The 27,428-nt window shown below is 43.8% G+C and overlaps 1 protein-coding gene across 2 annotated transcripts in view; it reads right to left on the reverse strand.

The window, feature by feature from the left end:
- Nucleotides 1-27,428, reverse strand: part of magixb (MAGI family member, X-linked b) — a 43,263-nt gene that overhangs the window by 12,552 nt on the left and 3,283 nt on the right. For both annotated transcript variants that reach the window (XM_030118587.1, XM_030118586.1), the window contains exons 2-9: nt 18,253-18,542; nt 14,150-14,266; nt 8,965-9,084; nt 7,449-7,613; nt 5,108-5,306; nt 3,388-3,458; nt 2,156-2,317; nt 52-577 (exon numbers count right to left, since the gene is read on the reverse strand). In XM_030118587.1, the coding sequence (XP_029974447.1) occupies nt 52-577; nt 2,156-2,317; nt 3,388-3,458; nt 5,108-5,306; nt 7,449-7,613; nt 8,965-9,084; nt 14,150-14,266; nt 18,253-18,532 (1,640 nt within the window). In that variant the 5' untranslated portion in view covers nt 18,533-18,542. The remainder of the gene's footprint in view (nt 1-51; nt 578-2,155; nt 2,318-3,387; nt 3,459-5,107; nt 5,307-7,448; nt 7,614-8,964; nt 9,085-14,149; nt 14,267-18,252; nt 18,543-27,428) is intronic.

Raw genomic sequence — 27,428 nt, forward strand, 5'->3', positions numbered from 1 at the left:
GACTAAATGAAACATTTCCTCCTTTAAATTGGTTGCTTTGTGTCTGTTCACCTGTGCGAACCGATTGCAGAGACGACCTCGCTGTCGCTCTGGCTGGCCAGCGTCTGGTCCAGCGACTGCAGCCTGGCGATGCTCCTCAGGGAACGGGGCGGGCGGACGGGGGGCGACGACATGGCGTTGCTCATGCTGGAGCGTCTGTAGGACGGCGCCGACCTGGACACGAAGGACATGGCGTTCCCGTTGGCGTCCAGAGCGACGCCGGGCTCCATGTAGCTGCCGTCCCCGTGGATCCCGTTGAAGTTAAAGTGCTGGCTCTGGGGCGTGGGCGTCGGGAGGCGAGGCAGCTGGTGGAGGGGTTGAGGCTGGGAGGTGGTGGGCGGCAGGATGAGGTCGCCGTTGTCCAGCAGCCTCGGCGGCGGCTGCTTGGGACAGCCGTCGGGGTTGTAGAGCATGGGGTACCCTCGTCTGACCTCCACATCCACACTGTGGCCCACAGGCACGGACTTCAGCATCTCCACCACCTCTTTGTGAGACACTCCCAACACGCAGACGTCGTTGATGTACACCAGGATGTCCGCTATGCAAGAACCAACACAGACGGAGAGGTTAGTCGTTTTTATTTAGTTATATTCTGTTATAGTAAGAGTAGTAGTGCAGCTACAGCAGAGATAGACATGAAATCTGGAGCAAAAATACTTTAGCAAATTAAAACGTTAACCTTGAGGTTATTGCTAGAGAAGAGTATTTCCTACCTTGTGTTCTCAGTATTCACAGTATTAAAAATAAATCTGATTTCCTCCAACTTAAAAAAAAGTTTATACTTAATCAAACTGGGATTTTTTTTTTGCATTTTAGTGACAGTAAAATACTGGCAGCTGTTAATACCAGAAAGAAGCTACTTTCTGTTTTCAAATTGAAAATGTTTTCAGTCCTGATTCCTTATTTGAGAATGAAAAAAACAAACATTTTGGAAATCACCGCAACAATTCGTTTAGAAAGTATCGCATAAAAACTTTGAAAACTTTTTCAAAACCAGTTTTAACAAGACAGACTATTGGTATCTGAATTCATAGAACACACATATTAACAGATTAGATTAAAATTATATTCTATAAAACTATTAAATATAATTTTATATGAGGTACATGTTTTAATACATTGTTTCTATTGTTAATATGGAAAATACCTACTGGTATTTCTATGATAATTTTAAAATGAATATAGATGTAGCTGGAGGAGGCCTGGATTGGTAATTTTGCATGCATATTTTATAGTTTTCATTGGACTTAAGTTTGTATTCTGATTTAAATATTACTTACATTTCTTACACTGCTTTGTGACAAATGTGTCAATCCAAGCCTCGTCATTAAGCAGGTTTTCAGCAGTAATTTCGATGAATATTTTGCACTCTTTGTGTTCTTTCTTGTGTTGCATTTTTCATGTAGTTTTCATTTGCTGAAGTGCTCAGGCACTTGGAGTTCGCACGTTTTCTCTGTGTGCATAAACTGATCTGGATTCCTGCCACAGTCCAAAAACATTTTTAAGGTTATTTGGTGAATCTAAAATTACGGATTGGTGTGAAGTTGAGTGTGTACATTTTATCTTTCACCCACAATCAGCTGGGATTGGACCTCACCCCCCTGTGACCCTAAGGTGAATAAAATGGTATCGAAGATAGATAAACTGATGGCAGAGACATGTGTTTGCAAATGAAATGCTGTCTGTGTGTTTTGAGTGGGTGTGGACTAATCCAACCAGCTAATCCCCCCTAAACCAGCCTATTAACAGATATGAACTAGATCAGCCTCTGCAGAGACAGGCTGTGCTCTGACATCCCGGAGCCGGAGTATCAGTCAGCCTGTGCAGGCATCTGTGCCTGTGCAGGATGCGCACCGCTGTTCACGCATGTGTTGATGCCTGTGTTGATGCTAGATTATCGTGCACGAGCCCCGAGGATTAAGAACCGATTGTGATCTACGCTTTCTGGAGAGAGTTCCTGCATCATACTCAGAAAAAAAGTGGAGGCAGAAGTCAATAGAACAGTTTTTGTTGCAGCTATGGCTATTTAAACGCAGCGCCGCGTAACGCCACTGCGTTTGGGTGAAAGTATCTCGCTCTGCAGTGCGTTCCATAACTTTCACGCCTTATCTTCTACCTGTTTTGAGTGCCGAAGGTCCACTTGAAGTCACACTGTACACCTGAAGAAACTCTCTGGGTCTGCTCCCCCCGACGATATTGAACCCAAACCCTCTGGAGCCCTTTGTCAAATGCGTGTGCACAGGGAAACCCCTGAGCTCGTCAGGGTGGTCCGTAAACCCTAAAAACACACCAAAGCAGAAAAATACAGTGACGGTGAGAACGGGTGGGTTAGTAAAGATGCTTACCTCCTTGAAAACGCCACAAAATTCTTAAAGAACAAAGAATAGAAACACATGTGTACCACTGGGGCATTATCAGGGAAAAGAGAGGGTGTTTGTGTCCAGCACGGTCAGAAATGATGAGTTCTAGAGAGGAAGGGAAAAGAGGCAAACAGTCTTAACATTACATACCAATCGACAGATGGCTTTTAGCAAAATACTACACAAACTGAAGCATATGGTCAAAAGATTGCATTAAAAGCAGGACCCATTACAGACCACCACCTTAAAATCAGCAATATAATCCACGGGCCCGATCCGGCTCAGCATAGTAATCCAGGTCACTTTATTTACTGTTAGTTTACAGCACTAAATCTGTGAAAATCAATATTACTACAGATTGTAATCTTCCCTGTTTTGTTTTAATTTGGAATATTTCATGTCGTAGGCATAAAATACAGAAATTAATTGAATTTGGCAACAAAGTTTGACACTACTCTCTCACATGCAGGTGTCTTTTGGTCATAGTGAATATTATATCACCTTCTGCTGGTGAGCAACGTGTACTGCACTGTACTGAGACGAGCTGCAGTCACAGCACCATAACAGAGGTTCATTTCACCTCAGAATAAACACAGAAATGCATTAAAAACTAGATTTTTACTTGTCTTTTTTTTTTTGACAACGGATCATATGACCTAATTATGAAAATTGCCAGTCACATGCCATCCGCGTGTCGACCCTGCCAGCCTCAGCAGTCAGTCTGGATCTCTGCCAGCAGCCCCGAGCTTTAGGCCTTAATCACTTACCCGTCTCCTTTCAGCGAAAAAGCTCATTCCATCTCATTTGATTCTAACAAGCTGGCTGCATCTGCTACTTCCGTTCTTGACAGATATGTGGCTTCATTTAGGTTGTTCAACAGTTAAATGTGAAGCCAGGGTTCTAATCATCATGTAGAGGAAGAAAACAAAACCAAAAAAAAAAAAGGCGAGAGAAACGGTGAAGAAACGAAAGAAACAAAGAGGCTCACATTCATTTTTGTAGACGGTCTCCCTGCTTGAGGCTCGAGGACTCTGCCAGCTGGTCCTCTTTGGGCTGCGCCTTGGAGAGACAAAGCGGGGAAAGTAGAAGAAAAGGCTCGCTCCTTAGAATAATAACAGCACTGGATACAATACAACAGCGACACGACATTCCCGACGTACAATAGTAATGCAGTCGAAGCAGCTCTAAAATAATCGAGCACGGTCTCAAGAAACTGTGAGAAAATTGCTTATTCGCTTTCTGGGGATCCATGGAAAAACTGCTCATTATATTCATGTTGGTCAAAAAATAAATACAATCCTGAAGCAAGCAGATGGTTAACTTTGTCTGGATTTAGAAACATGCAGCCTGGATTCAGAAGTGACCTAAAAGCAATTTGGCAACTCATTTATCTCAATTCTGGAGCCTTTTTTATGGCATCTTCTGAATTCTGGGACTTCACTAATGCACCTTTGCACAAGTCATAGTGTCTCAAATCCTCATCCATCTTTTTGTTGGCCATTTGTGCGCTGGCAAAGTGTCAAGGGTGAGCCCCGCCTTCTGCACAGCTGGGATCTGATCCACTCCGCTCTGGTTAAAGCAGGTATAGACGGATGATCCAGAAACTGGCCATCGTGTTCCTTCAAAAGCATCGAGTCTGCTCTCATTCAGAGTGGAGGGCTTGTAATTTGACACCAGCTTCCTTACTGACCGGCTGCTGCTGATCCTGCAGCAAACGACCAGGTCAGAGAAACAATGACAAGCTGGCATGAGGCTAAAACAGGATCTAAAACACAAACAGAGGACTTGAAGCTAGATTTATTTCAGGGAGCGACATCCTCAAACACACAGGTGACTCAGTTTCAGTGAGATATGATGGTTTTATTCATGTCAAGGCCTCCTTCCTCAATAGAAATGAAAGCACCGAGATTTCAGGAATTAAAAGGAACTTTCTCAGGTGCACCGAGAAAAGTTCTGTCTAAGATTAGAATTTATTTCATCAATCATTTTTCCCATTAAGTACTCAATTGAAATTAATGTGGGGTTTGGGGTCGCGGGTACAGAGATGACGGGACTTCTGCCTCAGACAGACTAAAGAATAATTTAGTTTTCACCGGTTTGTGATTATGTTAAAAAGGTTGCTGAACCCTGATTTAGTTCATTCTGAAAAGAGTGAATGAAAATGTTAAACACATGTTATTTTAGAAATCACTCATTTTCTGCTGCACTGCATCTTAAACTACGCTACTCGAACATGTATTTGTGATCAGTGCTTTTATCATGCTGATATGATCTTATTTCCTGTTTTTTGTTGCAATTGTTTTGTTTGAGGAGAGTCTTGAATGAGAACATTGCTGAATCAAACACATGAAGTTGCCTCATCCTACTTTGTACATTCCCAATGCAAAGCTAAGCTAACTGTGCAAATTATTTAAAATTTGGCAAATTTTGTTGTGGTTTGTATTCAACCATTCTGGACTCCATGTCCATGAGTGGATGTTCTCCAGAATGTTTCAGCCTGCTGGGTTTATCTTTGCAGCAGTCTGCCTCCCGGTCCAGACTGTACTCTACCTTTGACCCAAGCTTCCCAAAACTGGATAAAGCAGGAATAGAAGACGGACAGATGGATATAAAAACACTCTTTTTCATCTAATCTGTATCTATAAAAGTGAATGTGTGTTTTCCAACAATGTCAAACTCTTTGGCTTGTTTGTTGGCTGCAGACTCACTCGATGTGCAGCGTTTCTCCCGGGTCGCTGAAGGCCTGCTCCCAGTAGTCGGGCATCACTCCTCTCACTCTGGCGCCGCTCCGGCTGCCGATGATCCCGTTCTGCGTCACGCGGCCATCACCTCCGCTGCTGGACGCCCGCGGTCGGCCGGGAGACCGGTGGGAACGAGGGACGCTGCTGCTGACACCTGCAGAGCCTCCTGTAATGACAGAGAAGACAGACTGTTAAAAAAAAAAAAAGAAAAAAGTGAGCAGTGATATTTAATTGAACAGATGCAGTAGCTGAAAAGTTTCTCCTGCAATCTGTGATGACCTTATGCTGGTAATTCCACCGGGGGTTGTCAGAGGAGAAGAAAAAAAGCCCTGAGGTCAGCATCTCAGTCGTCTTTGTCCTCCCTCTGAGGAGGCAGGGAGTGTGACCGTGCATCCCGTACCACCAGCGCAAGGAAAATAAGCATATTTCCTCCTCAGCTGTCCTTGGAGCTGTCCTTCAGCTCTGAGCCCCAGCGTGGATCTGAGCGACGTTGGACATTAGCGCCAGGCATCCCGAGTCCTGCAGCACACGACGAGCGCTGCCGAGCCCGTCCGCCCACACCGTATCACTTCAAAAAGATGACTCAGCAGAGGTCAGGGTGTTGGATGAGTCTCTCGAACTCCGCCGCGCCCGCACTCTGGATCCAGCCCCTCCAGTACCGGCTGCCCGCCGCACTACCTGAGTGTTTGGAGCACGTTTCTAACTAACTGGATCCCTGCCTGCCTGTGTTTCTCGCCACCCACTCTGCCCGCCGCTCTCTTATCTTGTTTAGCATTCCGGCTCCCTGCCTCCACCCATCCCGGCACTCAGGCTCCCTACCTGCTCCCTCCACCCTCAGCTGCTGCTGTGCTGCCTTCCCCAAACTGTCTAATCTCAACACCGACCTGCTGTTCGCTTTCTGTTTCCTCTCTTTAGGCAAAACAAGCCTCCGAAGTTAACTTCAGTTAATCAAATGTTGTTCTCCTAAACCGCTGCTATCTAAATGTTGTAGATCTCTTGGAGTGTTGCAGTACAACGCCTCACAGGAAGACAGAAGAGATTTAACAAATACAAAGCAGCTGCCGCAGTTTTAGTGAGCAGGTTATCTTCCACTGGCCAGTGTTTCCAAATTTTAAGGAAAACACCAGAAAAACAGGAGAAACACTAAACCGTGGCGGCTGCCGTAACCCTAACTCTAAAGACGTGCGTCTGAATGTGGCGGAAAGTGTGTTGAGCTGATGTAGTGCAATTCTTAAAATGACTAAGTTAAGTTGTATATATTTTCTCTCTTTTAATTGAAACAAGCAATCATAAAAGCTGAATTCCCCTGCCAGATTCCAGATGCAGCATTGTGACTGATGCACTAATTAGTGAAGTGTTACTATAGTGCAACTAAAGTGGGCTGGAAATAAAACGATGACTACAATGAAAAAGTAAGTAACACAGCAAAAGTTAACTAAATGCACCCTGTCAGAAACATGAAACATGTGTACAACTAAGTGTACATTATTAAGAAGGGACAGAATGAAAACTAATGAGATGAAATGAGAAGTAAAATAACCCTAAATTTAAAGAAATAACTGTGATAAGGTCAGATTAAAAAGCATAGTGCTGATCAGATGCCGGTTTGCAGAAAAGAAAACTCTTTTGAAAATAATAGGTAACATGAGACGACATTAACCTTGTCTGGGATTAAAAAAAGCTTTTTTTTTTGTATGAAAAGCAAAAATTGTTGATTATTCATTCACTCAAGCTTTACTCCCTGTTTTAAAAGTGATTTTCTTGAGGTAAAGATCTAAATGTTTTTCCTCTCGATGGTCATTAATTACCCTGCCGGGCTTGTTTACAACAACATACAGCAAGTGGCGCAACACTCATTAATCACACCTGGCATCAGGGAATGTACTTTATAGTACAGAGAAATTAACGTGAATGTTTTGGTGCTGTTTGGCTCAAACATGTCTGCCTCCTTCTCACATGACTCTACAGTTTTTCCACGTGCAAACTTGCCTATCTGCTTACCCCTTCGCCTGCTCGACCCCAACGCAGCCTGACCTTCCTTTGGAGGTGATCCAACAATCAATGAGGCCACTGCTCCACTGAGAGTTCAGAGCATACTAATCGTGCTAATGATTGATTAATTTGGGCATCAGAGACCAGAGCTATAGATGGGGAGACAATGCAGTGGTGGAGACTGCGCAGGATACAGCAGGTTACTTTATATCATCAATACGATCCTGCATCTTGGTGGCCCAAAAACGTGTTTCTTCTTCAGCCCTCCTGTGATGATCTGATCGCTGCAGCCTGCACCGAGTCCGGCGACACTTGCCTGAGTCGTCCTCGCTGTTGACGCCCTCCTCTGCAGCCTTCTCCAGGTTGCTGAGCGATTTGCTGCGTGTGCGGAAGTTTCTGAGCAGGTTGCGGTGCTCCTGGTAGGTGATGGGGGGGCTCTCTGCGCTGATGTGGACGGGCCGGGGCGTGCCGTAGTAGTTCCCTGCGACAGATTGCGACAGCTCTCCTTGAGAAACTTGCTATGCAATGACCACGTTATGGGATAGAATAAGAAAAACACTGGGTAAACACCATTTACATTTGGTTAAGTAGGAACGTCATGACTGAAATAGAGATAAATCATCAGTGTTGCAAATCAAAGCAGTATAAATCTGGATGTCAGGCGCAGCACACAGCCTGTATAAATTGCTCCACGCTGTTTTAAATTCATGAGGTGAATAAAATAAGTGAAATTAGGATATTCACCAGCAGAACATGTATGTTTGTATGTGCATTACGCATCCCCTGAGATCTTATACCGACAGTATTTGTTCTGTATTTTCGATTCCAGCCATCTGCTCCAGCTGCTAAAGCAGAAATGAAATTATCTCCTCTGTTCCATTTGGCTCGTACAGATCCAAATGGGTTGAGGGGAAACATTAGATTAGTGAACTCCAAAGCAAGGTCGCCAGCCGTCACCCAGTCACTGCGGTTTCTGCAGGCGGCCGCACGCACAACGCTGCAGATGCTCCCGATTGCCGTGCCGGAGCAAAGTGCCAGTCAATGTCACATGTGAGGCAGGTGAGGATGACATTTATCGCTCCCATTAAACTCTAATAAATTATGGATGCTAATGTATGGAGGCTCTTTAATCAGAGGCAGCACTCTGACCCTGGCTGAGGGAGGAGTCTGCAGAGAGGAGACTGAGCAACACCTCGCCGGCTCCAAGAAGTGGCTTTGTTATCTGCCATCCTTTTTTTTTTTTTTAAAGCTTCATACATGCATGCATATTTGTCACAAACTGCTTTACTGATGGAGAACACACTGAAGGAGAAGGGATGGGAATGTCTAACAGGTTAAATTGTAGAATTGACATTACTCTCATATCTGGAGACCAGGAATGATGTGAGACCCAAGAGGCATTTAGCTGAAACGGGAAATTTTAATTAGTTTTGGCTGATTAAGATATAAATACATAGCGAACCTTAATCAGCACCTAATTAACTTGTAAAATCTCGTTTGTTTAATCTGGACAAAAAAAATGTTGAGTTGTTGATTATCAGGTGGCCAAGAGGGACACTTTGACAATGTAACAGAAGGGAAAAATAAAAACATTAAACTTCCATTCAATCCTGTATCTTTAGGGCGTCAGGATGTATCTTGACTTTACCCATAGCCACCTGGGCTCCTGCACCCTGCAGTCCACAGTGTGTAAGAGCGATGGAATGGATACTTTCTTATTATCACAGTTGTTGACAATTGATAATAAATCACCAGAAGTCTTTGGAGAGACTCACTTTGCGGTAAAATACTGGGCCAATTAGCTGAAATATTCACCCCACATTCAAACTCACCTTTGAACTTTCCACTCTCAAGCAGCGCTCCCGATTCCTCCAAGGAGAAAAACTCCTCTATGGAGACAAAGTTGTAGTCCACTCCTGAGATTTCCCCCTCTCTGGGCTGTCTGGTCGTACCTGGAAGAGAAGATATTATGTGATATATCAGAGTCATATACAAGCCATCTCTGACGGGGTTGATGCATCAATTAATCAAAGCCGTTTCCGCTCAGCAGGGGTCATCAATCTGAGTTCAGCGTTTAAGCAAACCGCAACTCAGCAAACTATAAATAGCCCGAGATTACATTAGTTTGACGAATGATGCAGAACTAGTCCAAAAGCCGAGAAACTAATGGATCTGTGCAGGCTGTGTTTCAAAGGTGAATGTTACAAGTGGAAAACAATCTGCAGAGGACTCGACTTCAGCATCAACTGGTTATAAATATTAACGGCTTGTTTAATTACAGCAATCCCATCCTCAGCTCAAAGTCAACAAAGCACTCACCCACAAACCAAATTCCATCCTCTGCTATGAAGAGCACTATAATGACAGTGGGCAATCACCGAGGCCTCTTTATTACGAACGGATCAATAGAGGAGAATTAAACATTAATGAGGCACTGGGAAAGTCTTAAAGTCGCTCTGTCACCATTGTAGCCATGGAGCACTCAGATGATCAATGGACTGTCATAGTAACTGATTCACATTGACCTTGGTCTGGAAGAGGGCAGGGGGCACAGACCACAGAAAGAAAAGGATCCTGCGGTGTTTCTGCAATCAGCCATCAGACCCTTCGCTGTATTTTCCACCGTTTACTGGGCAACAAGTAAAATACTCACTCAATCAGGAAACAGCAGCATCAATCAAAAAGAAGGACCTTTTTTTTTTTTAGAATTCAAAGCTTCAAACAAACAAGTAGTTCCGATTTGCTGAGACGATTCAATCAGCTGCACTGAATGAAAGATGGAAACGCTTTGCAAAGGAGCCTGTACGAGTAAGTTAACTTTATTGGATTGTTATGACTTGTACTTTTTAATTAAGTATATTGTCTCCCTTTTGGACTAATGCTTAAGTCATTTTATAAAGTTGTTTGAAAGAAATGGCTTAAAAAAACCAAGATGTGTTCTCCTAAAGATGGAGGCTACCTTACCAGTAAAAACCAGCTTTAGCTAGAAATGGTCTGGATCAAAAACCTAATTTCAATTCCAAAAATGATTTAGGCCGTTAGCTGTAATTACTTTTATTTGATTTGACAGTGTATCAATTTAGCATCACACAATCGGATTAAAACGTGGAAGTTAGTCAGCGCCGTCACTCGGACGATGAAGGGTTATCGTCTTGAGACGATTAAGCACAAGTCTGAGCATGTGGTGTGAAGTATATCACATTTCTACATTTCCCATTCTGTCAGATCTGGAGGAGTACTCCTCATTTGCAGGAGACACGACAACGCGCCCAGTCTACCCTTCAGATGAGCAATTTATTTTTTCTCAGACAAAAATCACACCAAAAAAATAAGGTCGCGGCGTCGCTCCTCTGCTGATTGTGATGTCAGTGTGAGACCAGCAGGAGGGAGTCACACCCAGCTACCCCATAAAACCTGTGATTAATGCACCGCCGTCCTGGGAGCAGCTCCACCAGCCACAATGACACATGCAGAGCTACACAGAACACACACACCTACACACACACACCAAGGTAAAGATCAAGATGAAAAACCAACACATACACCGCAGCAAGGGACTGAGGAGCAAGCGGTGGACAGCGTGAGGCGCCGCCATGAGCCCGATCCCTCTTCTCTGCTGCACAAAGTGTGCTTAATGTACAGCGGAGGTCCAGCCAGCCACGCAGGGCGACGCTGATTTTCTACAAGCAGTAAAACCGGCAGTTGAAACGCTTGTCGGGATTTTATTGCGCCTGTGTTTCCACATGCTCTGGCTGAGTAATCTCATGTAGTGCTTTACACTCTGTGACTTCAGAAGATGGACGTTTTCTGTAGTGAGGTTTGACTCCTCGCAGCTTATTAGGGAAACTGCCTGCTGCTCTTTCGGGGGGGGGGGGGGGGGGGGGGGGGGGGGGGGGGGGGGGTCGGGAGGACTGAAGTGAGTGGTCATTATTAAACCCCCCACCCTTCACGTCCACCGATGCACCCAGTCGTTGCACCTCTGGTTTTCAAATGAAGCAAAAACAAAGTGACGGCATCCCGCTTTGTATGTTTACATCTCACATTTCTGTTTGAACCCTCTCTAAAAAAAAAAAAAAAATGTAATAGGGCTTTGTGTGTAATTAAAGATCTGATAGCAAATCTTGTGATGACATATGACGTTTGTAATTTCTTTTCCTCCCCCTGAGGACACGCAGTATCTCCCCAGCTGATATGGGGCGAGGTAGGCATTCATTATCTATGCAACCTCCTCGGAGATATATATGACATGTCAGCGGGGAGACAGGATGGATTATTGACATCTTCTTCCTCCCTGCCCGTCCCCGTGGGCGCCGCACACTGATCCCCTGGGACAGGGGGGGCGAGGGAGGGATTGTGCGGGTAATTACATAGAACTTCGTATCAACACCCGGAGAGAGCTGTCTGTCAAGATCGCGGCACACAAATAGCTAACAATGAATCGTACAGTTGAAAAGGCCACAGACGGCCCGCTTGACATGCCGGAGCGAGCATATTAGAATAACTAAATGATGATGTTCCTTATCTCTGACTCACTCTGCAGACAATTAGAAAAGTCTTTTGTGGAGAAAATGGAGACTCCGCCTTCCTTGATACCGTGACTTTGGCTCTGAATCCTTCAAGGGCACAGGCACAAACGCTGCGATTACACCGAAATGGATGAGAAAGTTGAGGGGGATAATGTGAGGTCTGAAAACTGTGCACACAGAGGAAAATGGCTTTATGGAAAAGCCCCCAAAAAGGTCATTTACACACTCAGTTTATTCAAATGAATTAAACAGAAGTGGAGGTAGTTTCCTGCTGTTTGTTGACACACATACCTGCTCTCCAGCATCCTGTCAGCCTCAGGATGAGCACATGGATCCATCCGACTGCCATCATCCCCTCCTCCCCTTTGGCACCGATAGCTTTTAATTTAATTCTCCCCCCTCTAGATTATTGATACACTATCCTGCTTTTACTTAATTCTGTCATTCATTTCCATTTTTATGCACTGCCCTCCAAGCTGAGCCTTTGTAATGTTATTTTAGTGCCAGATTCACTACCAGGGAACGGTGTCTCATCAAAAGGATCTGCAGCATTGAAATGCTCTCTAAATAGCACAGTGCCACAAAGCAGCTGTTTCACTAAAAGAAACAGCATCTAAGTAACAAAAAAAAAAAAATAATACAACAACACAATGTTATTTCAAATAAAACTGAAGCCTTTTCACATTATCCTTCTATCATAAGAGAGAAAACATTCTTAAAACCTTGAATTGAAGCTAATTAACCACATTATCGTCAGATGCCATGTACGACTCATAAACTCAGAACAAAGAATCAACAAAGAGAGCAGGAGAAACGTACATATGATCCTGAAGGGGGCCACAATGAGCCACTGATGAAAAGTCCTCAGCTTTAAGTTCATGTTAAACACAGCTGCCTTCTTGAGAGAGAGAGAGAAAAAGGGGGGGAAAAAAAAGAAAAACACAACAACAGCAGGAACAAACGGACGGAAATGCAGCCTCTACACAGCTACAACTGCTCTGAAATGAGGAGGGAAGGTTTCCAAGCCGCCTTTGGATCAGGCAAGCATGCGTGTGTTGGTATCAGCATGAGAACAACAGCATCTTACTGTGTCATCTTCAGCAGATCAGGGGATTACACACCAGGAGCTGAGCCTGCCTTGTTGTCACTCGTGTGAAGAAGAAGGAGAAGGAAAAAAAAAAAAGCCCTAAGATGTGAGGTAATGTTGAAAGTTGGATTCTACTGAACCGCTTCCTACAATTAGCTGAGAAGATGGTTGAAAACCTCTCTCTGGCCATCCCGCCGTCTGATTTGTTATATAACAATCCTTTCTTATCCGTCTCATCCTCATTACAAAGTAGCTGAGAGCACTGATGGTAATTTGGGCAATTGAGTCCCTGAGCAGCTGCTTGCAAATGCACTGCTTACCAACTCGAACGCCTGAGATGGTTATAAATTGCAATCACACTGTAATTTAAATTTGCATGTTGGAGAGGCAGGCCGACGCTCCTGTGACTTTTGAACCGCTCTCCGGTCGGGAGCATTGTGCGGCGCAGCGGCAGCATGTCCCTCCTGACCTACTTCCCCGACTAAAGAAGAGATTAGCAACAACTCTACGCTGCTACAGCAAGGTCAAGAATGCAAACAAACTAGAGGGGTCCGTCCCCTTCTGCTGGACCACCTGAACAAGAAAAACAAAAAAGACCCAGACAGAGCGAGCGAGAGAACGAGAACAAAAACACAGATCTCCTCTCTGAAAACTCAGCTGTTATATCCTCTGGCTGTGTCCGGTGACGTCACATCGAGGGGATTAAGATAGCAACAGATGCACCACAACTAGCTGCCTTTGGCTGCCATTGTGCGTGATTTTATTCACAAGGATCAAAATGAGAGACTGCCCGTGTGTGTTTTTCAGGAGATCATGCTCCGACGCTGAATTTGTCGTTTTAAAGACGACAAATTCAAATTTCACCACCATCTTTCTTTTACTTGAACAAATAGGGGTGTGGACTGAACGAGGAGGCCAGCGTTGTGACGGTGCAGATCGCTGCTGTGGAAAAGTCCACCCTGCTCACAGCTTTTCTCGCCTCCGCCGCGCTGAAACTTGATTAGGTCGCTTCTGTCACCTCATCAATCAGAACCCCTTCCACATATGTCGAGTTAACTTAATTTATTCTTCCATTGAATCAGATCCCCTCGCGCAGGCATACACTGACACGAGGAAGTGTGGAAAACATTTCTGCAGACTTAAATGCCAATTAACACCGAGATATCACATGGCGGCAATCACAAGAAGTGTTATGAAAGAATTAATGAGGCCAATAAAAAACAAGAAATGTGCCCGGGTACACTGATATCAGGAGGCTGGTGACAATAAGCAGGTTTAGGAATACAAACAACTTGATGATAGGAAGAGGACTAATGTCCAGTGGCGAGACTGTAGCAGAGAAGACAGGACACACAAAGACGTGACAGATTGAAGGCGAGAGGGGAAGCACACAAAAGGACTTACAGGGTACAGCACGGAGGTAGAGGTTCTCTCTGATGACCTGCTGAAGCTGGCTGTCCACCGAGCCGGGTGTGAAGCACTTACTCAGATACAACCTGAGATCCTTGCACAATGTGGAGCCTGAGGGAAGGGCAGAGAAAACAAGCAGGGCATGGAGAGGAGGAAGGGAAGAGAGAGGAAGGGGAAGACATGGAGGAATCAGCTCAGTGGGCACAAACAGCAAAGTGATATATGTCCAAAATGATCTTAAGTGCTAATCCTGAGCGCTGCCAGGCTTGATTTAACACAATTACTTTAGCACCTTAACGTTCACACCTCCTGATCGCTTTATATCACCTCACCTATATCCTGACCATAAACTGTGTTTTCCTGCGGCTCTCATGCATGTACTGTACGTACGTATAACAGCCGGCTGTTAATTGCTTCAGACTCAACAGCCGAGCCTGTCAGGAGGAGGACGAGTGTTTGGCCGGGACTCTCCGGTGTTTCTCTGATCTCTTAATATTATCTGGAGTGCTTGGCGGCCCCCGATGACAGACCACTTGCCATTATGGATGGGCTGAGCGCGTCTCCCGCTTGTCACTCTGACGGACAGCCCGTCCGTCGGCGCTCCCCCTCCAGGCAGACACTAAGCCGCCCTCCTCCTCCGTGTCACCTCTTGGCCCCGCCGTCTGTTACAGTACTTCTCCCCATTAGCAGGTTGAATTAACTTCGTGCTTTAATAAGAAAATAAACGTCACAGCGGTATAACTTCATTAGAGGAGGGAGTCAGCCGCACGTGCACGAGCGTGGTCGCATATGGCCGCCGCTAGAGAAGGGAAATGAATCCGGTTGGCAGTCTTCTGGGAAGAATGATGGGATTTTGCTCATCACATTAGAAAACAGCTGCTATTTTATAGACTGTCGAAGAGCAACATTTAGACCTGAACATTATCTCTCTGAAGGTGATTCTGAGGAATGTATCAGTCCAAACTGTCGAGCAAAGGAACAAGGTGTGAAAAAGACTATTTATCTTTGTGCCACAATTCCAAAAGTCAAATATTTAAACTGAGTTTTAATACTCAGGAACAGTCACAGACCTCCTCCAAGCAACTTCAACTGACTGTATACGATTCCACAAATCCAACGGAAGACAAAACTAAGTGACACAATCTCGGAATAATCAGTATACGGGGCAACATGACAAATTTACGGCTACACACTGTGCCAGAACAGTCAGTCGTTAAAGGGCCACCTCTGTGTTTCACCGTCCAGACAAAAGAACAAGTCTGCGTTTTTCACTCCGATCTTTCCGAGCAGACAGTGCTAAAGTGAATTTATCCTCAGGGACACATATATTACAACAAAACACATAAATTCTGCTCTTCAGGAAAACCTCTGAAACCAACAACTTCACCTGCCAACGTTAAGGAGGTCGTTCTTACCTGTGCTCACTGGGGAGTTTGGCTTCACTATACAGTTAATTTTAAATCTGAATATTGAGTTTGTTAAAATTGGATTTGGACCGAGTGCATGGTGAAATGGACTCAAGTGAGACACAGTGGTTGGGATTAGGTGCAACGATGTGGAGGGATTAAATGTGGAGGATGGATGACAGACTGTTCTCTGATCTGTACTTTCATTTCTGCCTAATTATTATGAACATGGAAGAGATACACTGTATGTCTCTTACATGAAGAAAGAAGCTACTTTACTGACAAACAACATAAAAGATGTCAAATAAATATGTAATAAAATATTTAATTTAGTAGAACTTTTCACTCTAATGCATTTTAAATGATCCCGATTCCTGCTAGTTGTTATTGTCAATAAGAAGTTAATATTACAATTTACAGCAAGTGTAAAGGTCTCAATTGTTTGAACAAGTTGATACACCGATTATCAAACACACTAAAAGAACAGGTCTGTATCTCATTCTGAAAGGAAGCATACAAGCACACACACTCATGCATGCACACTTTTCGAAAAAGGTAATTAACAGAAATAAAACTGACAACGAACAGAAACAGGAAAACAAACATTTTCTCATTCCTCTGCTGAAAGGGTTTCCACCATTTCCTTTGGGTGGAGATTAAAAGGTTGTGTTTGATCATGCTTCTCTTTTGGTTTAATTCATACGCAACTAAATTATACAGTTAAACTGTGTTTATTGGAATTAGAAAACAACAAAAGCATCGTAGAGATTATTTTATACTTTAATTTCGAAATGATAGAAATGCAAAAATGACTTGTCAGCCAGTGAAACAGCCACGACACAATTTACGCTCTGCAAATATACTGTAAGTCAGATGTCAAGGACAAGAGGAGCTTCCAGTAAAACCCAAATCTCTCAATAAAATTTGTGAATTTGTAACATCACTCCTCCTACAAATCTGCTGCTGCAATGTTGACAGTGTCCCCTCCCTCTGGGAGACGTATCCTGGTGTCCTGCTTCTGGAGGGGGGAGCTGGGGGACTAGTATCGGTGGCGGCGACGGCAGCAGCAGTCGGAGGAGAGGAGGAGGAGGAGGAGGAGGAGGTGTACAGCAGCACGCCGCATGAGCTCATCCATCACTGTCCACACTACACGCAGTCAAGCTGTCCAGAGAGGACCAGGCAGACTTCAGAAATGATAATGGATCTACCAATGGCAGGAGGGGGGGTTCGGAGCAAAGGTCCCCATTTACACCCTTGTGGCCAAATCAGCTATCAATCTGGCCAGCAAGGCCATCGGGAGCCGCGTTCAGGTGACACCTGGGTGACATACTGCTCTGTTCAGAGCCAACAAAGATATCCGTTTGCCCAGCCCCCGGCTCTAAACATCAAGGCCCCTCGCTGCTGACGGACAACTATACGGCCGCACTCCTGCCATTTGTCATCAGCAAGTTTGACCCCCGATCCACATATTGACCAATCTCCCCGACGTACAGAGACAAACTGACTGGGGAGAAATCAACATCTGAATGCTGCACGCTGCAGATCGGGCTCCTGAGAGTCGGAGGGGAGCGGGAACGCAGCGGACGACAGTTTGGACAGCAATTTAACAAAGTGGCGACAGTCACATGTGAAAATAGCCTAAATTGAAAAAAAAAAAAAGTACCTGGCAGGTATTTTAACTGTTTTAAGTGCCAAACTTGCTCTAAAGCAAAAAATAAAGACACCTCATACCCAGGCCCTGCTTTTAAATGTGTGGTAGCGTCACAGTCAGATCTAAAGACATTCCTCTTTACAGTCTTGGTATGGTGAAGTTCAGCATACTTCTGGCCTTAAATTGATTACTTGAATACAAATAATGCTAACTGCATTACAACAGGACAATCTCGCCAGGTCTGACGGATCTGGCAAATTCAGACTAAGAGCTGAGATTTTAATGCAAAAACGAATTAAAAAAAAAAACTGAAGCATCTACAGGTAGGTCTTTTCATTGTGGAAGCCAAAGTAAAGAAAGAAGTTGCACAAATTCAACATGCACGGTAAACGTATCAGAAAAAAAAAACACTTGACATATACAAAAGGATGAGTCGAACATTTTCTAAAAAGTCACACGGTGTGTAAACCTGTTCAGTGTTTCGCCATGTTAACTGTAGATTAACTGAAACTGCTCTCTGTTTGTTTGTTCAGGCAGATTTAGATCGTTTCAACAGGAAGAAAATCTGAGGGTCCAGATCAAACGCAAACAACTACTTAGAAAGTGAAAGGTAGAAAGATTAATATTAAGTATCTTACTTAAGGTGAAAAGTTAAATAAATTTGTCCCGAGACATGATTTGACACTTTTAAAAGCTTCTTAAACAAAACAATTAAATGCCTTTGGGCTTTCCTTTAGTTCTCCACATTATTTTCTATAAGTTGATCCACAAGAAAAGTAAACAGGAAACCACAGCAAAATATCCAGGAACAAACTCTCAAGGAATCTTTGCAAATCTAAAAATGTTTTCACAGAATCTATGTGTAAATAAGTCAGATAATTATTGCACACATTTGATTTGCAGTCATTTTTTTTTTTTTTTTTTTCAGCAGGAAGGGTCTGAATGAAGCTTCAGATCACCAGATACCTAGACACTGTGTGAATCTGTGTTTGTGTTGAGCTGTAAAATAAGTGAAGTTGTGTTTGTCTGCTGGGACGTACCTGGTGACACAGTTTTGATTCGGATAGGATGGGGGCAGGAGTTGAGCACGCCACGGACATCTCCTAATGTCATCCCTAGCACTGGTGTTCCCCCGATCTCCAGGATGATGTCGCCCACTGTGAGGACGCCCCCCGGCGCCGACGTGACAAAAGGAAACTCTCCATAATCTGCTCCGCCACCTATTGAGATCCCCAGCTCCCCCGCCGAGCCGAGCAAGGGGACGAAGCTGTCCTGCACCTTGGAGCGCCAGTGCAGCTTCTTCACCGCCGCCTTAGACATGGCAAACGAGCTGCAGGGAAAGGAAAACAGGATCGGAGGGTGAGCAGGAGGTGTGAGGCTGCAGGTACAAAAAGCTGTCAATTATATAACACGTAAAGAAAAGATCCTGTGAGTTCATGCTCCTTGACGTTCTGGGTGAGGAGGTGAGGTGTTTCACATTGGTGATGTATGAATAATTTCATCTTCACAGCTTAGTTTCTCGAGAAGCACGCCAGCTTGAAAGCTACAACACAGGGATCTTTTGTTTAATGCAAACACACCACAGCGCGGCGGTGACGTGTCTGTCCAAGCAGGAGAATCAGACAGACTTTCTCCCTCATGCTGCCTGCAGCAGGGCGACGCCACGTTTACATGTAAACAGACAGGAGCCGGTGCACATCCCTGCACATCCGCGGTCACATGGGAAAATCAAGTTTGCGTCTGATAGGAGCACCAGTCATCGAGCGTGCACACATTCTGACAGGGAAACAAAGACCCCACAGCTACGGTGAAATACTGAAGTGATTTCTCCATTTACAGTGATGCACGATGCCTTCACACAAATATGGATTTTACAGATTTTTCCCAGACAAAGAATAATTACCCGGCTGTGTTATTGTGAGAAGATCTTGATTGTGTTTTTTACGGGCTAATCTCAGCTGGTTCGAGCCGAGGGGAGACGTCTTCAGGCGAGAATGTTCTGAAACTGTGTTTAGTTTCAGCGCGCTTCCTGGAGAGCAGCTGTGTTGGATGTGTGTGGGCCGAGGACGGGGCCGACACGGGGAGGATTTGTTTGAGTTGTTGGTGATGTGACAGCTGTGGTGATAACGGCGCCACTGTCACCTTAATACTCACGAGATCAGAGGAAAACATAAGGATGGACGTCTGAATGGAAAAAAAATAATAATCACGCGTGAAAATGCGGCTTAAACAAATCCTCATTTGTCAGACGACAAATATTTAATCAATTGGTTTGGGTTTCATATGAAATCTTGTGCTTCACATGTGTTACAATGTTCACTGTAAACTGAACTTCAACAGCAGGGGGGGAGCAATATGATGGTTCGCAGCTCTGTAACATGAAATATCTTTTTATTTTGCAGCGTAAACACATCAGACTTTTTATTTTTTCATCTGTCCCTTGTTTTCCTTCTTCACGCAAAGCAAAATCCCAAACTGCTGGCTCAGGCTTGGTAGGGAACAACATGTCATAGGAATTTTCGGTTTTAACACTTTTTGGAAACATTCTTTTCTTCTTATTACAATGGAAGTCCAATGGAGCAGGTTTTCCTTCTTGTGATTTGACACCATCGTCATGCTCACTGCTGCAGTGTGTCAGCTACTTTGAAACCCACCATCCACCTAGAATGTATATTTAACAATCCTGCAGTTTAATTTGAACCGTGATTGGAGATGATGTCTGATGAATACAACATAAACATTTCCTGTTTGCAACACCTCCTGTGCAAACTCGCCAGATATTAGCCATTAATGGATGAAAATATAACAAAACCTTACATTTTAAGTTTGAATCTTGTGCATCCATGACATGTTTGTATGTTAAAATCCAGTAGGAGATGGGAAACAATTATCAACCAATATCAGTATTGGAACCAGCAATAAAGAGAAATAACCGCAAAAAAAGATGTTGGCAAAAATCCCAAAATGTGCATTCAATATCTGGAACACAATCCAATATCTGAAATGGATGGTATTGATTCCCAGAGATTAGCAATTACACATCACCTCACGAAGAGGCAATCCTCTTAAGTGTCTGTGTGGCAGTGGTGACCCTTGGCCGTGGAGGGATAACACGCCAGCGCCATGTCCAGTCCTGAAAGAAGCCCCCCCTCCTTTGGGTCCTCGGGCCCCCTCGGCCTAATAACACTGCTTTAAAGGGGTGAGAGAAGGCCAGGATATCTCTAATCCTTTCCACTCCACTGGCCATTCAACTGGCAGATCTGACAGAGATCCCTCCATCCCCTCTGCCGCTGCTCAGCTGAAGAAGCGGTGAATCCCTGGTGAGGTGATTCTTTTTTTTTTTTTTTTTTTTTTGGGTGTGTGTGCAAAAATGGACAAATGTAGGAGAGCGAGAGAGGGACTGCAGCGAGACTGAAATATAAAGAGCAGAACTGTGTAGCAGTGAAATACAGAGGGCAGACAGAGATGCAGAGGCGCCATGCGGCCTGAGGTTGGCGTAGGACTCATCTGTTTGACCTTGCAAGACTTCAGCTCAGTGAGTCAAAACTGGAAAAATGATTTAAAAAAAAAAACAAAACAAAACCCAACATTGCAAAGCTTGCAGTTTTAGTGTTAATTCAAAGGCAGCGATTGTCACAGTTGTTTTAACACCTTTGAATGAAAACCCAATCAAACCAGTAGCTTTGTTTATGTCGGCGTATTTGGCCAGTAAAATTATGCCCGTCGCTTCATTCTTGCCCCCGGTCCGCCTCTCTCTTTCTACCCCACTGTGAAGCCTTCTGCGGCTACATTGTTGACCTGCTTCCCCCAAAGCCAGCCGGCAACCTGCCCACGCACCACACACAGTGGCATTAAGAGCGTTGTGGGAAGAGCAAAAAAAACAAAACAAAAACAAAAACAAAACAAAGTCAACTTCTCCCATCTAATCGTACAACTCTCCTCCATGTGAATCAGTGCTGAATAATAATTACATAAGCCACTGGTCTCTTCATGCTATGTCTAAAGATTTCTTGGAAGTTCTCAGCCGCAAAGATTAAAACGCTAAAAATAAAACAACTGATAGGTTTGGAGCATTATCCCGCTGGAAACGACACGGCGGCATTGTGTGTCTGCATAATACGCATCCAGGCAGCACGTGTCGCCCGGGATGTAGCTGTTGTCTTGACCTCCTGCGTCTGATGAGAGTTTAATGAGCCACAGCCTGTCACGTCCACGAGCGCCTGGACTCATCCCGCCGCAGACACACACCCTGACACCGCTTTGCGTGCTCCGTCCCTCCCTGCTGTTGACGGTACACACTGGGCCCGCACGCCGGTTTCACCGTGTCCGTCAGGAACGCAGCGGGAGGAAAACTGCCACGACGTCACCGTGCCGCTCTGTCCCTGCTGTAATTTAGTGGACAATTAAGTAATCAGTCATCTGAGTTAATGACGGTATTGAATCTAACTTTACAGCATAAGAGCGGAATTTGCTTCAATTCTCACTGACAGTATTTGACATTTAAATACAAAGCTTAGACAATCAGCTAAATCTCATTAATTTTCTTCATTAATAATTTGTAGTCTTTTTTTAACCTTAGTTACTGATCAAAGCTTGATTGATGTTCTTTTTTTTTTTTTTAATACCAGCTTCTTCAGTTCTTCATGTTAATAAAATCTGAAGCTTTCGGCTGCAGACTCTTGGTTGTGACATTGGAAAACCTTTAAAGGTCTATCAATCAAAGGCTTTGGTGGAGAGTTGTTAATACTGTCTGACGATTTCTAGTCAAAACTGTTAACATGAAAAATAACTTAAATGATCTACAGGAGTGGGACAACACAACCCACCCGCCTCACAGCGGAAACACCGGGGTTTGATTCCAGCGGTGTCATCTCTCTGCACTTGCTCTGTGACGGACTGGACACCTGTCACCCTGCCTCTCGCCCAGAGACACCTGGGATTGGCTCCAGCTCAAGGTAGAGCAGGGGTGTCAAACATAAGGCACACACAGCACAACACTGAGACTCGAGCTGAGCTGTGAGTGATGCTGCGGTGAAAGCGGGTTACCTAATTGCTTAAAGTCACTGTCAGGGTGACTTTGTTAAAACATGAATAATGCAACAGTTTTTTTAGACATTTCACTGTACTTTTCGCCAGAAGGTATCGTTTAAATCGGCTTTATGTTGAGATTATCATCATTTTCTGAGGTGATTGTTTGGATTTGTGAAAGTTTAGACCTTTTCATCACGTACACTCGGCACCCCAACAAAGAAAATCTTTAAAGTTTAACTGTAAAGGTTATTACGGCACTATTGTAGCCCACTCAGGGTGAAATTGGGCTGCATGTGGCCCCTGAATTAAGATTTGTTTGACACGTCTTTAGACAAAGCATTTACAGAAGAAAAGAAGGGTAATTACAATCCTGCTTTGGGAGGTAAAATCACATCTTATCAACACACACGCTGATTCGAAGCATCTGCAGCCACACGTGCAGCAGCTATACGGGTATAGTTAGGCACAGCAGTTGTTTGTGTCTCATCAGGTGCAGCGCTCACCATGTTCACTGTCTTAGTTTAGAATGTTAACATCTGCTAATTACGGTGTGAAAAGAGAAGATGAGGCAAATGGTGAAGGCGCTAGTCTCACAGGGCTTCGTCTACAGAGGAGGCGACTGAAGGGACAGAAAAGGCACAACATAAAAGAACAACAGTTTGTCGTCATGAAGAATATGATGAGGCTCTTTTGATGGATAAAAACTCTTTTTGTACAACTGCATTTGTATATGACGGTAGAGAGGCTCGAGCTGACTTAGCTTTATTTATCGCTTTTGTAACGATATCACTTGCCTGGCTCTTTTGAAACAACATAATGCAGACCACACTCAAGAAAACCGATCACACAAAAAGGAGACAGCCATCAAAGTTAATGTCTATATTAGTCACATCACTTTGCATAAATATACGCTTGGCCTCGGCTTGTTTTATTACTATGTTGTTCTGCAAATTAATCTCCAACTTAATGCCATCCTAAATATTGCTGCATGTGTAAAGCGCCAAGTCTTGAACAGTTGGGAAAAAGGACATCGTGTGTGTGATTTAGGAAAGTGTTGGATAGAAACTGCATTAAGAAGAGCTGCTCAGAGACATAACCCTGCCTGCACTGATGGTGATAAAATGGATCACATCTCTCTTAAGGCCTCAGCAGTAGGCTCAGGGGATAACGCACACCATACTGTGCTGGCCTTAAAATTGACAAGAAAATTGACCAATGAATGATCCCTGGCTTTACTTAAGGTAGCCGTTGCTCAATGTGGATGTTATTCTCCATGTTGTAGGCTACTAATAAAAGGCCGTCAAAGTTGCACAGTAGATCAATAGGGAGACATTAAATGCTAATACATTTCATGATAATTAATCTATAGTTACAGGGATCTTTTCTTTAACAATAGAACATTAATCTCATGTTGAAAAGCCAAGGGATTATGACTCCTGGTACATAATTTCATTTTAACCCAGCAGACAGAGACTGAGACAGTCTGAATTAAAGTGTCGGACCATTCGGCAATGAGAATCTAAACTCATTCTGCTGGCTTGGATGAAAACAACGCCTATGTGTTCATTCATCCATCTACACTGGTTTTCTCCAAGATGAGGGCTGTGCTGGCTGGCCTGAACAGGTATTCTCACTACGCAGCATCTAAAACAAAACATGTTCAAGCAAGAAAACAGCTCCATCACTGTGCTACATCACATACGGTGCATAGCTTCAGATAAATATCAGAGTCAACACACTGCTCTATGGGTGTAGGGGGCACAATGTTACTGATTCAAGGATATCCAACCCTATAAAAAGACTCACTTTATTGAGATTTCTGACCTTTGGGTCACAGAAGAGCTGACCAACACGGATCCTGTTTCACTGGCTTCCTCTGCTGCAGCGACCCGCTCAGGATCTTTACGCAGCGCTGGCCGTCCAGTGTAACTTCAAACCACGGCGCTCCGTCAATGCAAAACGTGCATGCTCTTCACTCGGAGGCTATTCTTAGTTTGACTTTTTTTTGTGTGTGTGTATTTCCTCACCACATTTGTTCAAAACGCATCAGGCACACGCTGGAGGCTATCAGGAATGAGCGCAAAGAACAAACAGCTGCTCCACACAGACTTTTCCATCTGAAAGTGACTTTTTTACCCTCGACACCCATGATTTCATTATCCAGGGAACATTCAGAGTTCTTACTTAATTAAGCACAGTATTTTTTCCACTTAAATATGCCTCATCTTAACAATCCCCTCTTTTCTAAAGCTGCACTGCAATAATATATTATGGTGCATAACGGGTGAAGTTAAAATTTCAGGTCGTATGCAATTAAAATCTTCCTTGTGATTAGTCTGAAGAAGCCGGGGCCATTTCACCCCCGGCAGCTCGTAGTCATGAGCAGAATATCTTTATTACAGGACAAATTAAGTAAGTAGTTATTTCAGGTTGGATCTCCGGGGTGTTAATTTATTAAAGTTACAGAGATGAGCTTTGCCATGAAGCTCAATAATTCAAAGTCAACTTTAAGCCACGATGCGAGGACAAAAAGCGAACAGAGCTTGACATCAGGCTGAGGAACATCTTGAAGGACCTTCAGGAAAAAAAGGATTTGAGCAAAACACATCTATTAGGTGTGTTGAATAATTGAATTGCAGGGTGAAATGTGGCTCGAACGTTGCCAAGAACAGAGGAACGTGTCTTTGCAGCTTGTCCAGGAAGGCAAAAATCTAAAGTGCAGAAACGACCATCTGAAACAACACTTTTGTTTACAATGAATAACAGTCATATTGACAGACCAACACCTCTTCCAGAGCTCTGCCTGTATCAATAAACTGATTGCAGCTTCGTGGAGAAGGCAGCGACTGTCAGCTCTGGTGATTCTCCACATGTTCCTGATGTCTATCTGGATGCCGGGCCTCATCCCCATCAAAGCCGCCTCTCAGTCTGGAGATCATCCTCTGACATGATCGGCTTTGACCACGGCGGACAGAGTTTGCTAAACTTCTGGAAAGACTGGAAACTTTTTTAACAGCTCTGGCTGGAATCGAACTCCGCTTCCTGATTGTCTGAATTTAAATGTTCATCATGTCGCTGGATTGTTTTCCTCCAGCACGTGAGCTGCAGACGAGCTGTTCGCTCATAACAGCCTCCTCGTTGGTTCGACTTGCTGTGTCTGTGCCGTGCTCTATTACCCATGTTCTGTTTCCGCTCCAGTTGAACTCTATGATAATGAAATTAGCCTGTTCAATTAGCTCAGCTAGAATGCTCAATGAATTTATGCAAGCTTGTTTGGTATTTTCTGCATGCTCACTAAAAGTTCAAGTTGTCTCTCCTAAATGTGAATTTTGGTGGATATTGATGGACCGACTGGGTATTTTGTCAGCTGGAGTGTGAACGGCATACCTAAAGAGCTCCACGCGTCGGTCTGTCTGCAAACACCGGCAGTTAATAAACAACCCAATGGACTTGTGCTACTTTATAAGTCTGCATAAGATTTAAAGGTTTAAAGTCGTCATGACTAACAGTGTTATTACTGACCAACTGCACTGCTGCTGCACATCAGACGTCAACTATAAAACAGCAAGGTCAGGGCCTATTTTAATAGGATGGAAACTATTCATTTAGCGTGCAGGTTAGGCCTTGGCTTTCAGTTTGGCAGATCCACATTCAAATCCCGGAAGCACATCTGGTATAAAATTAACCAGATCTATGGTGCAAATATCGACAACCTTCCTGTGGCGACTCCTGTACATGGAGCAGATGGATGAATCTGGAATTTAATAGTAAACCAAGCAGTTTTTTTTTTATTTATGGCTTATTTATTAAACATTTTCAAGTGCAAGTCTTGGACATGTTGCTAATATTCTTTTAGTACAACGCCGTAAATTTGACTTTTGCTCAATTTTTATTCAATTCATTCGTTAAAAACACAGCTTTCAAAGCCCACGGCAATGTTTTTCAAAGTTAATACCTCAAAGATATTAAATTAACCACTTGTTAAATATTTTCTTATTATTTCTATAAACACTGATCGATCATCAAATAAATACACTTCTTGACTGATCAATTAATAAATTTGATGAGAATAACTGAAGCTCAAAGAACTGAAGGAGTGGATAATAATCACTATAAAGATTAATTGTAATAATGGTAGTATTTTTTTACTAGCATTATTATTCAGAAGATATTTATTTTTTTCTAAAAACTCAAAAAATGATACTATTAAAGAGGGATTTAGTAACCACAAGTTTTAGCATTCCACCCCCTTCTTGCACTGTCCATGTGTCAAAGTGTATTCGTACAAGACACTGAAGGCCCCTCATGTAAAGGACACTGACACTGCACTCTAATGTGTTGTGTGAGTAAAATCCATTCACTATTTCATTCAAGTTAATCATCGTTGAGCCAAAATTTGTTTTTCCTCTAAAATGAGTTGCAGATTCAGGCCTTAAAATGAAGATTGTGCTCTGAAATCGCTTTGGTTGTTTTTTCTGTAACCATTTTCTCAATAATCACATATTTTAAAGCACATTTGGAAATTGTGCTTGATCATTTTTAATCGTCAGATGCAGTACTTCATTTCCTCAGAAAAAGAATACTTCCCTTGAGGCTTCATAAACCACATGACATAAAACATCTGGCCACAATCCAGACCAAAATATATGTGCTGCATATGTTTAAGACATATGTATGATTTACTGTTCTTGGACTGTGTGATTTTGCTCTCCGGTTGTATATAAGGTGAGAAATGCAGGGGAAGCGATCAAAACAGACTCACCCCCTGCACACGTATTTCACTTTAACCTATAGAGAGGCACACTGCTCCTAATCTCACAGCATCCTCTCCCCTGGGTGGTGCTGGAGGTCAGCACAGTGAAGCTTCTTAAATAACCAGCGGGCTCAGGCTCATGCGAGCTGATAGACTGGAGAGGAGGCTGAAAATGTACAGGAGAGTTCTGCCGGCTCCGACCCCATTGTCTCATTTCGCGTCCGTGCCCTGACCTCTCCAGCGTCCACACCGCGCAGTGTGAGCATCGTGGGGTGTGCTAAACCTCGCTGATGCTCACTCGCTCTCAAATCTAGGGCACGGGAGTGCTCAACACAAAACAGACAGCAGTGGTAGATTTAAAAATAAAAGATTAAATGCTCCTCTTTTGAAACACACAAAATATCTCTTCCTGTCATGCATGGCGGCGCACAC

The sequence above is a fragment of the Salarias fasciatus genome, chromosome 20 (genome assembly GCF_902148845.1).
Source record: "Salarias fasciatus chromosome 20, fSalaFa1.1, whole genome shotgun sequence".
Lineage (NCBI taxonomy): Eukaryota > Metazoa > Chordata > Actinopteri > Blenniiformes > Blenniidae > Salarias > Salarias fasciatus.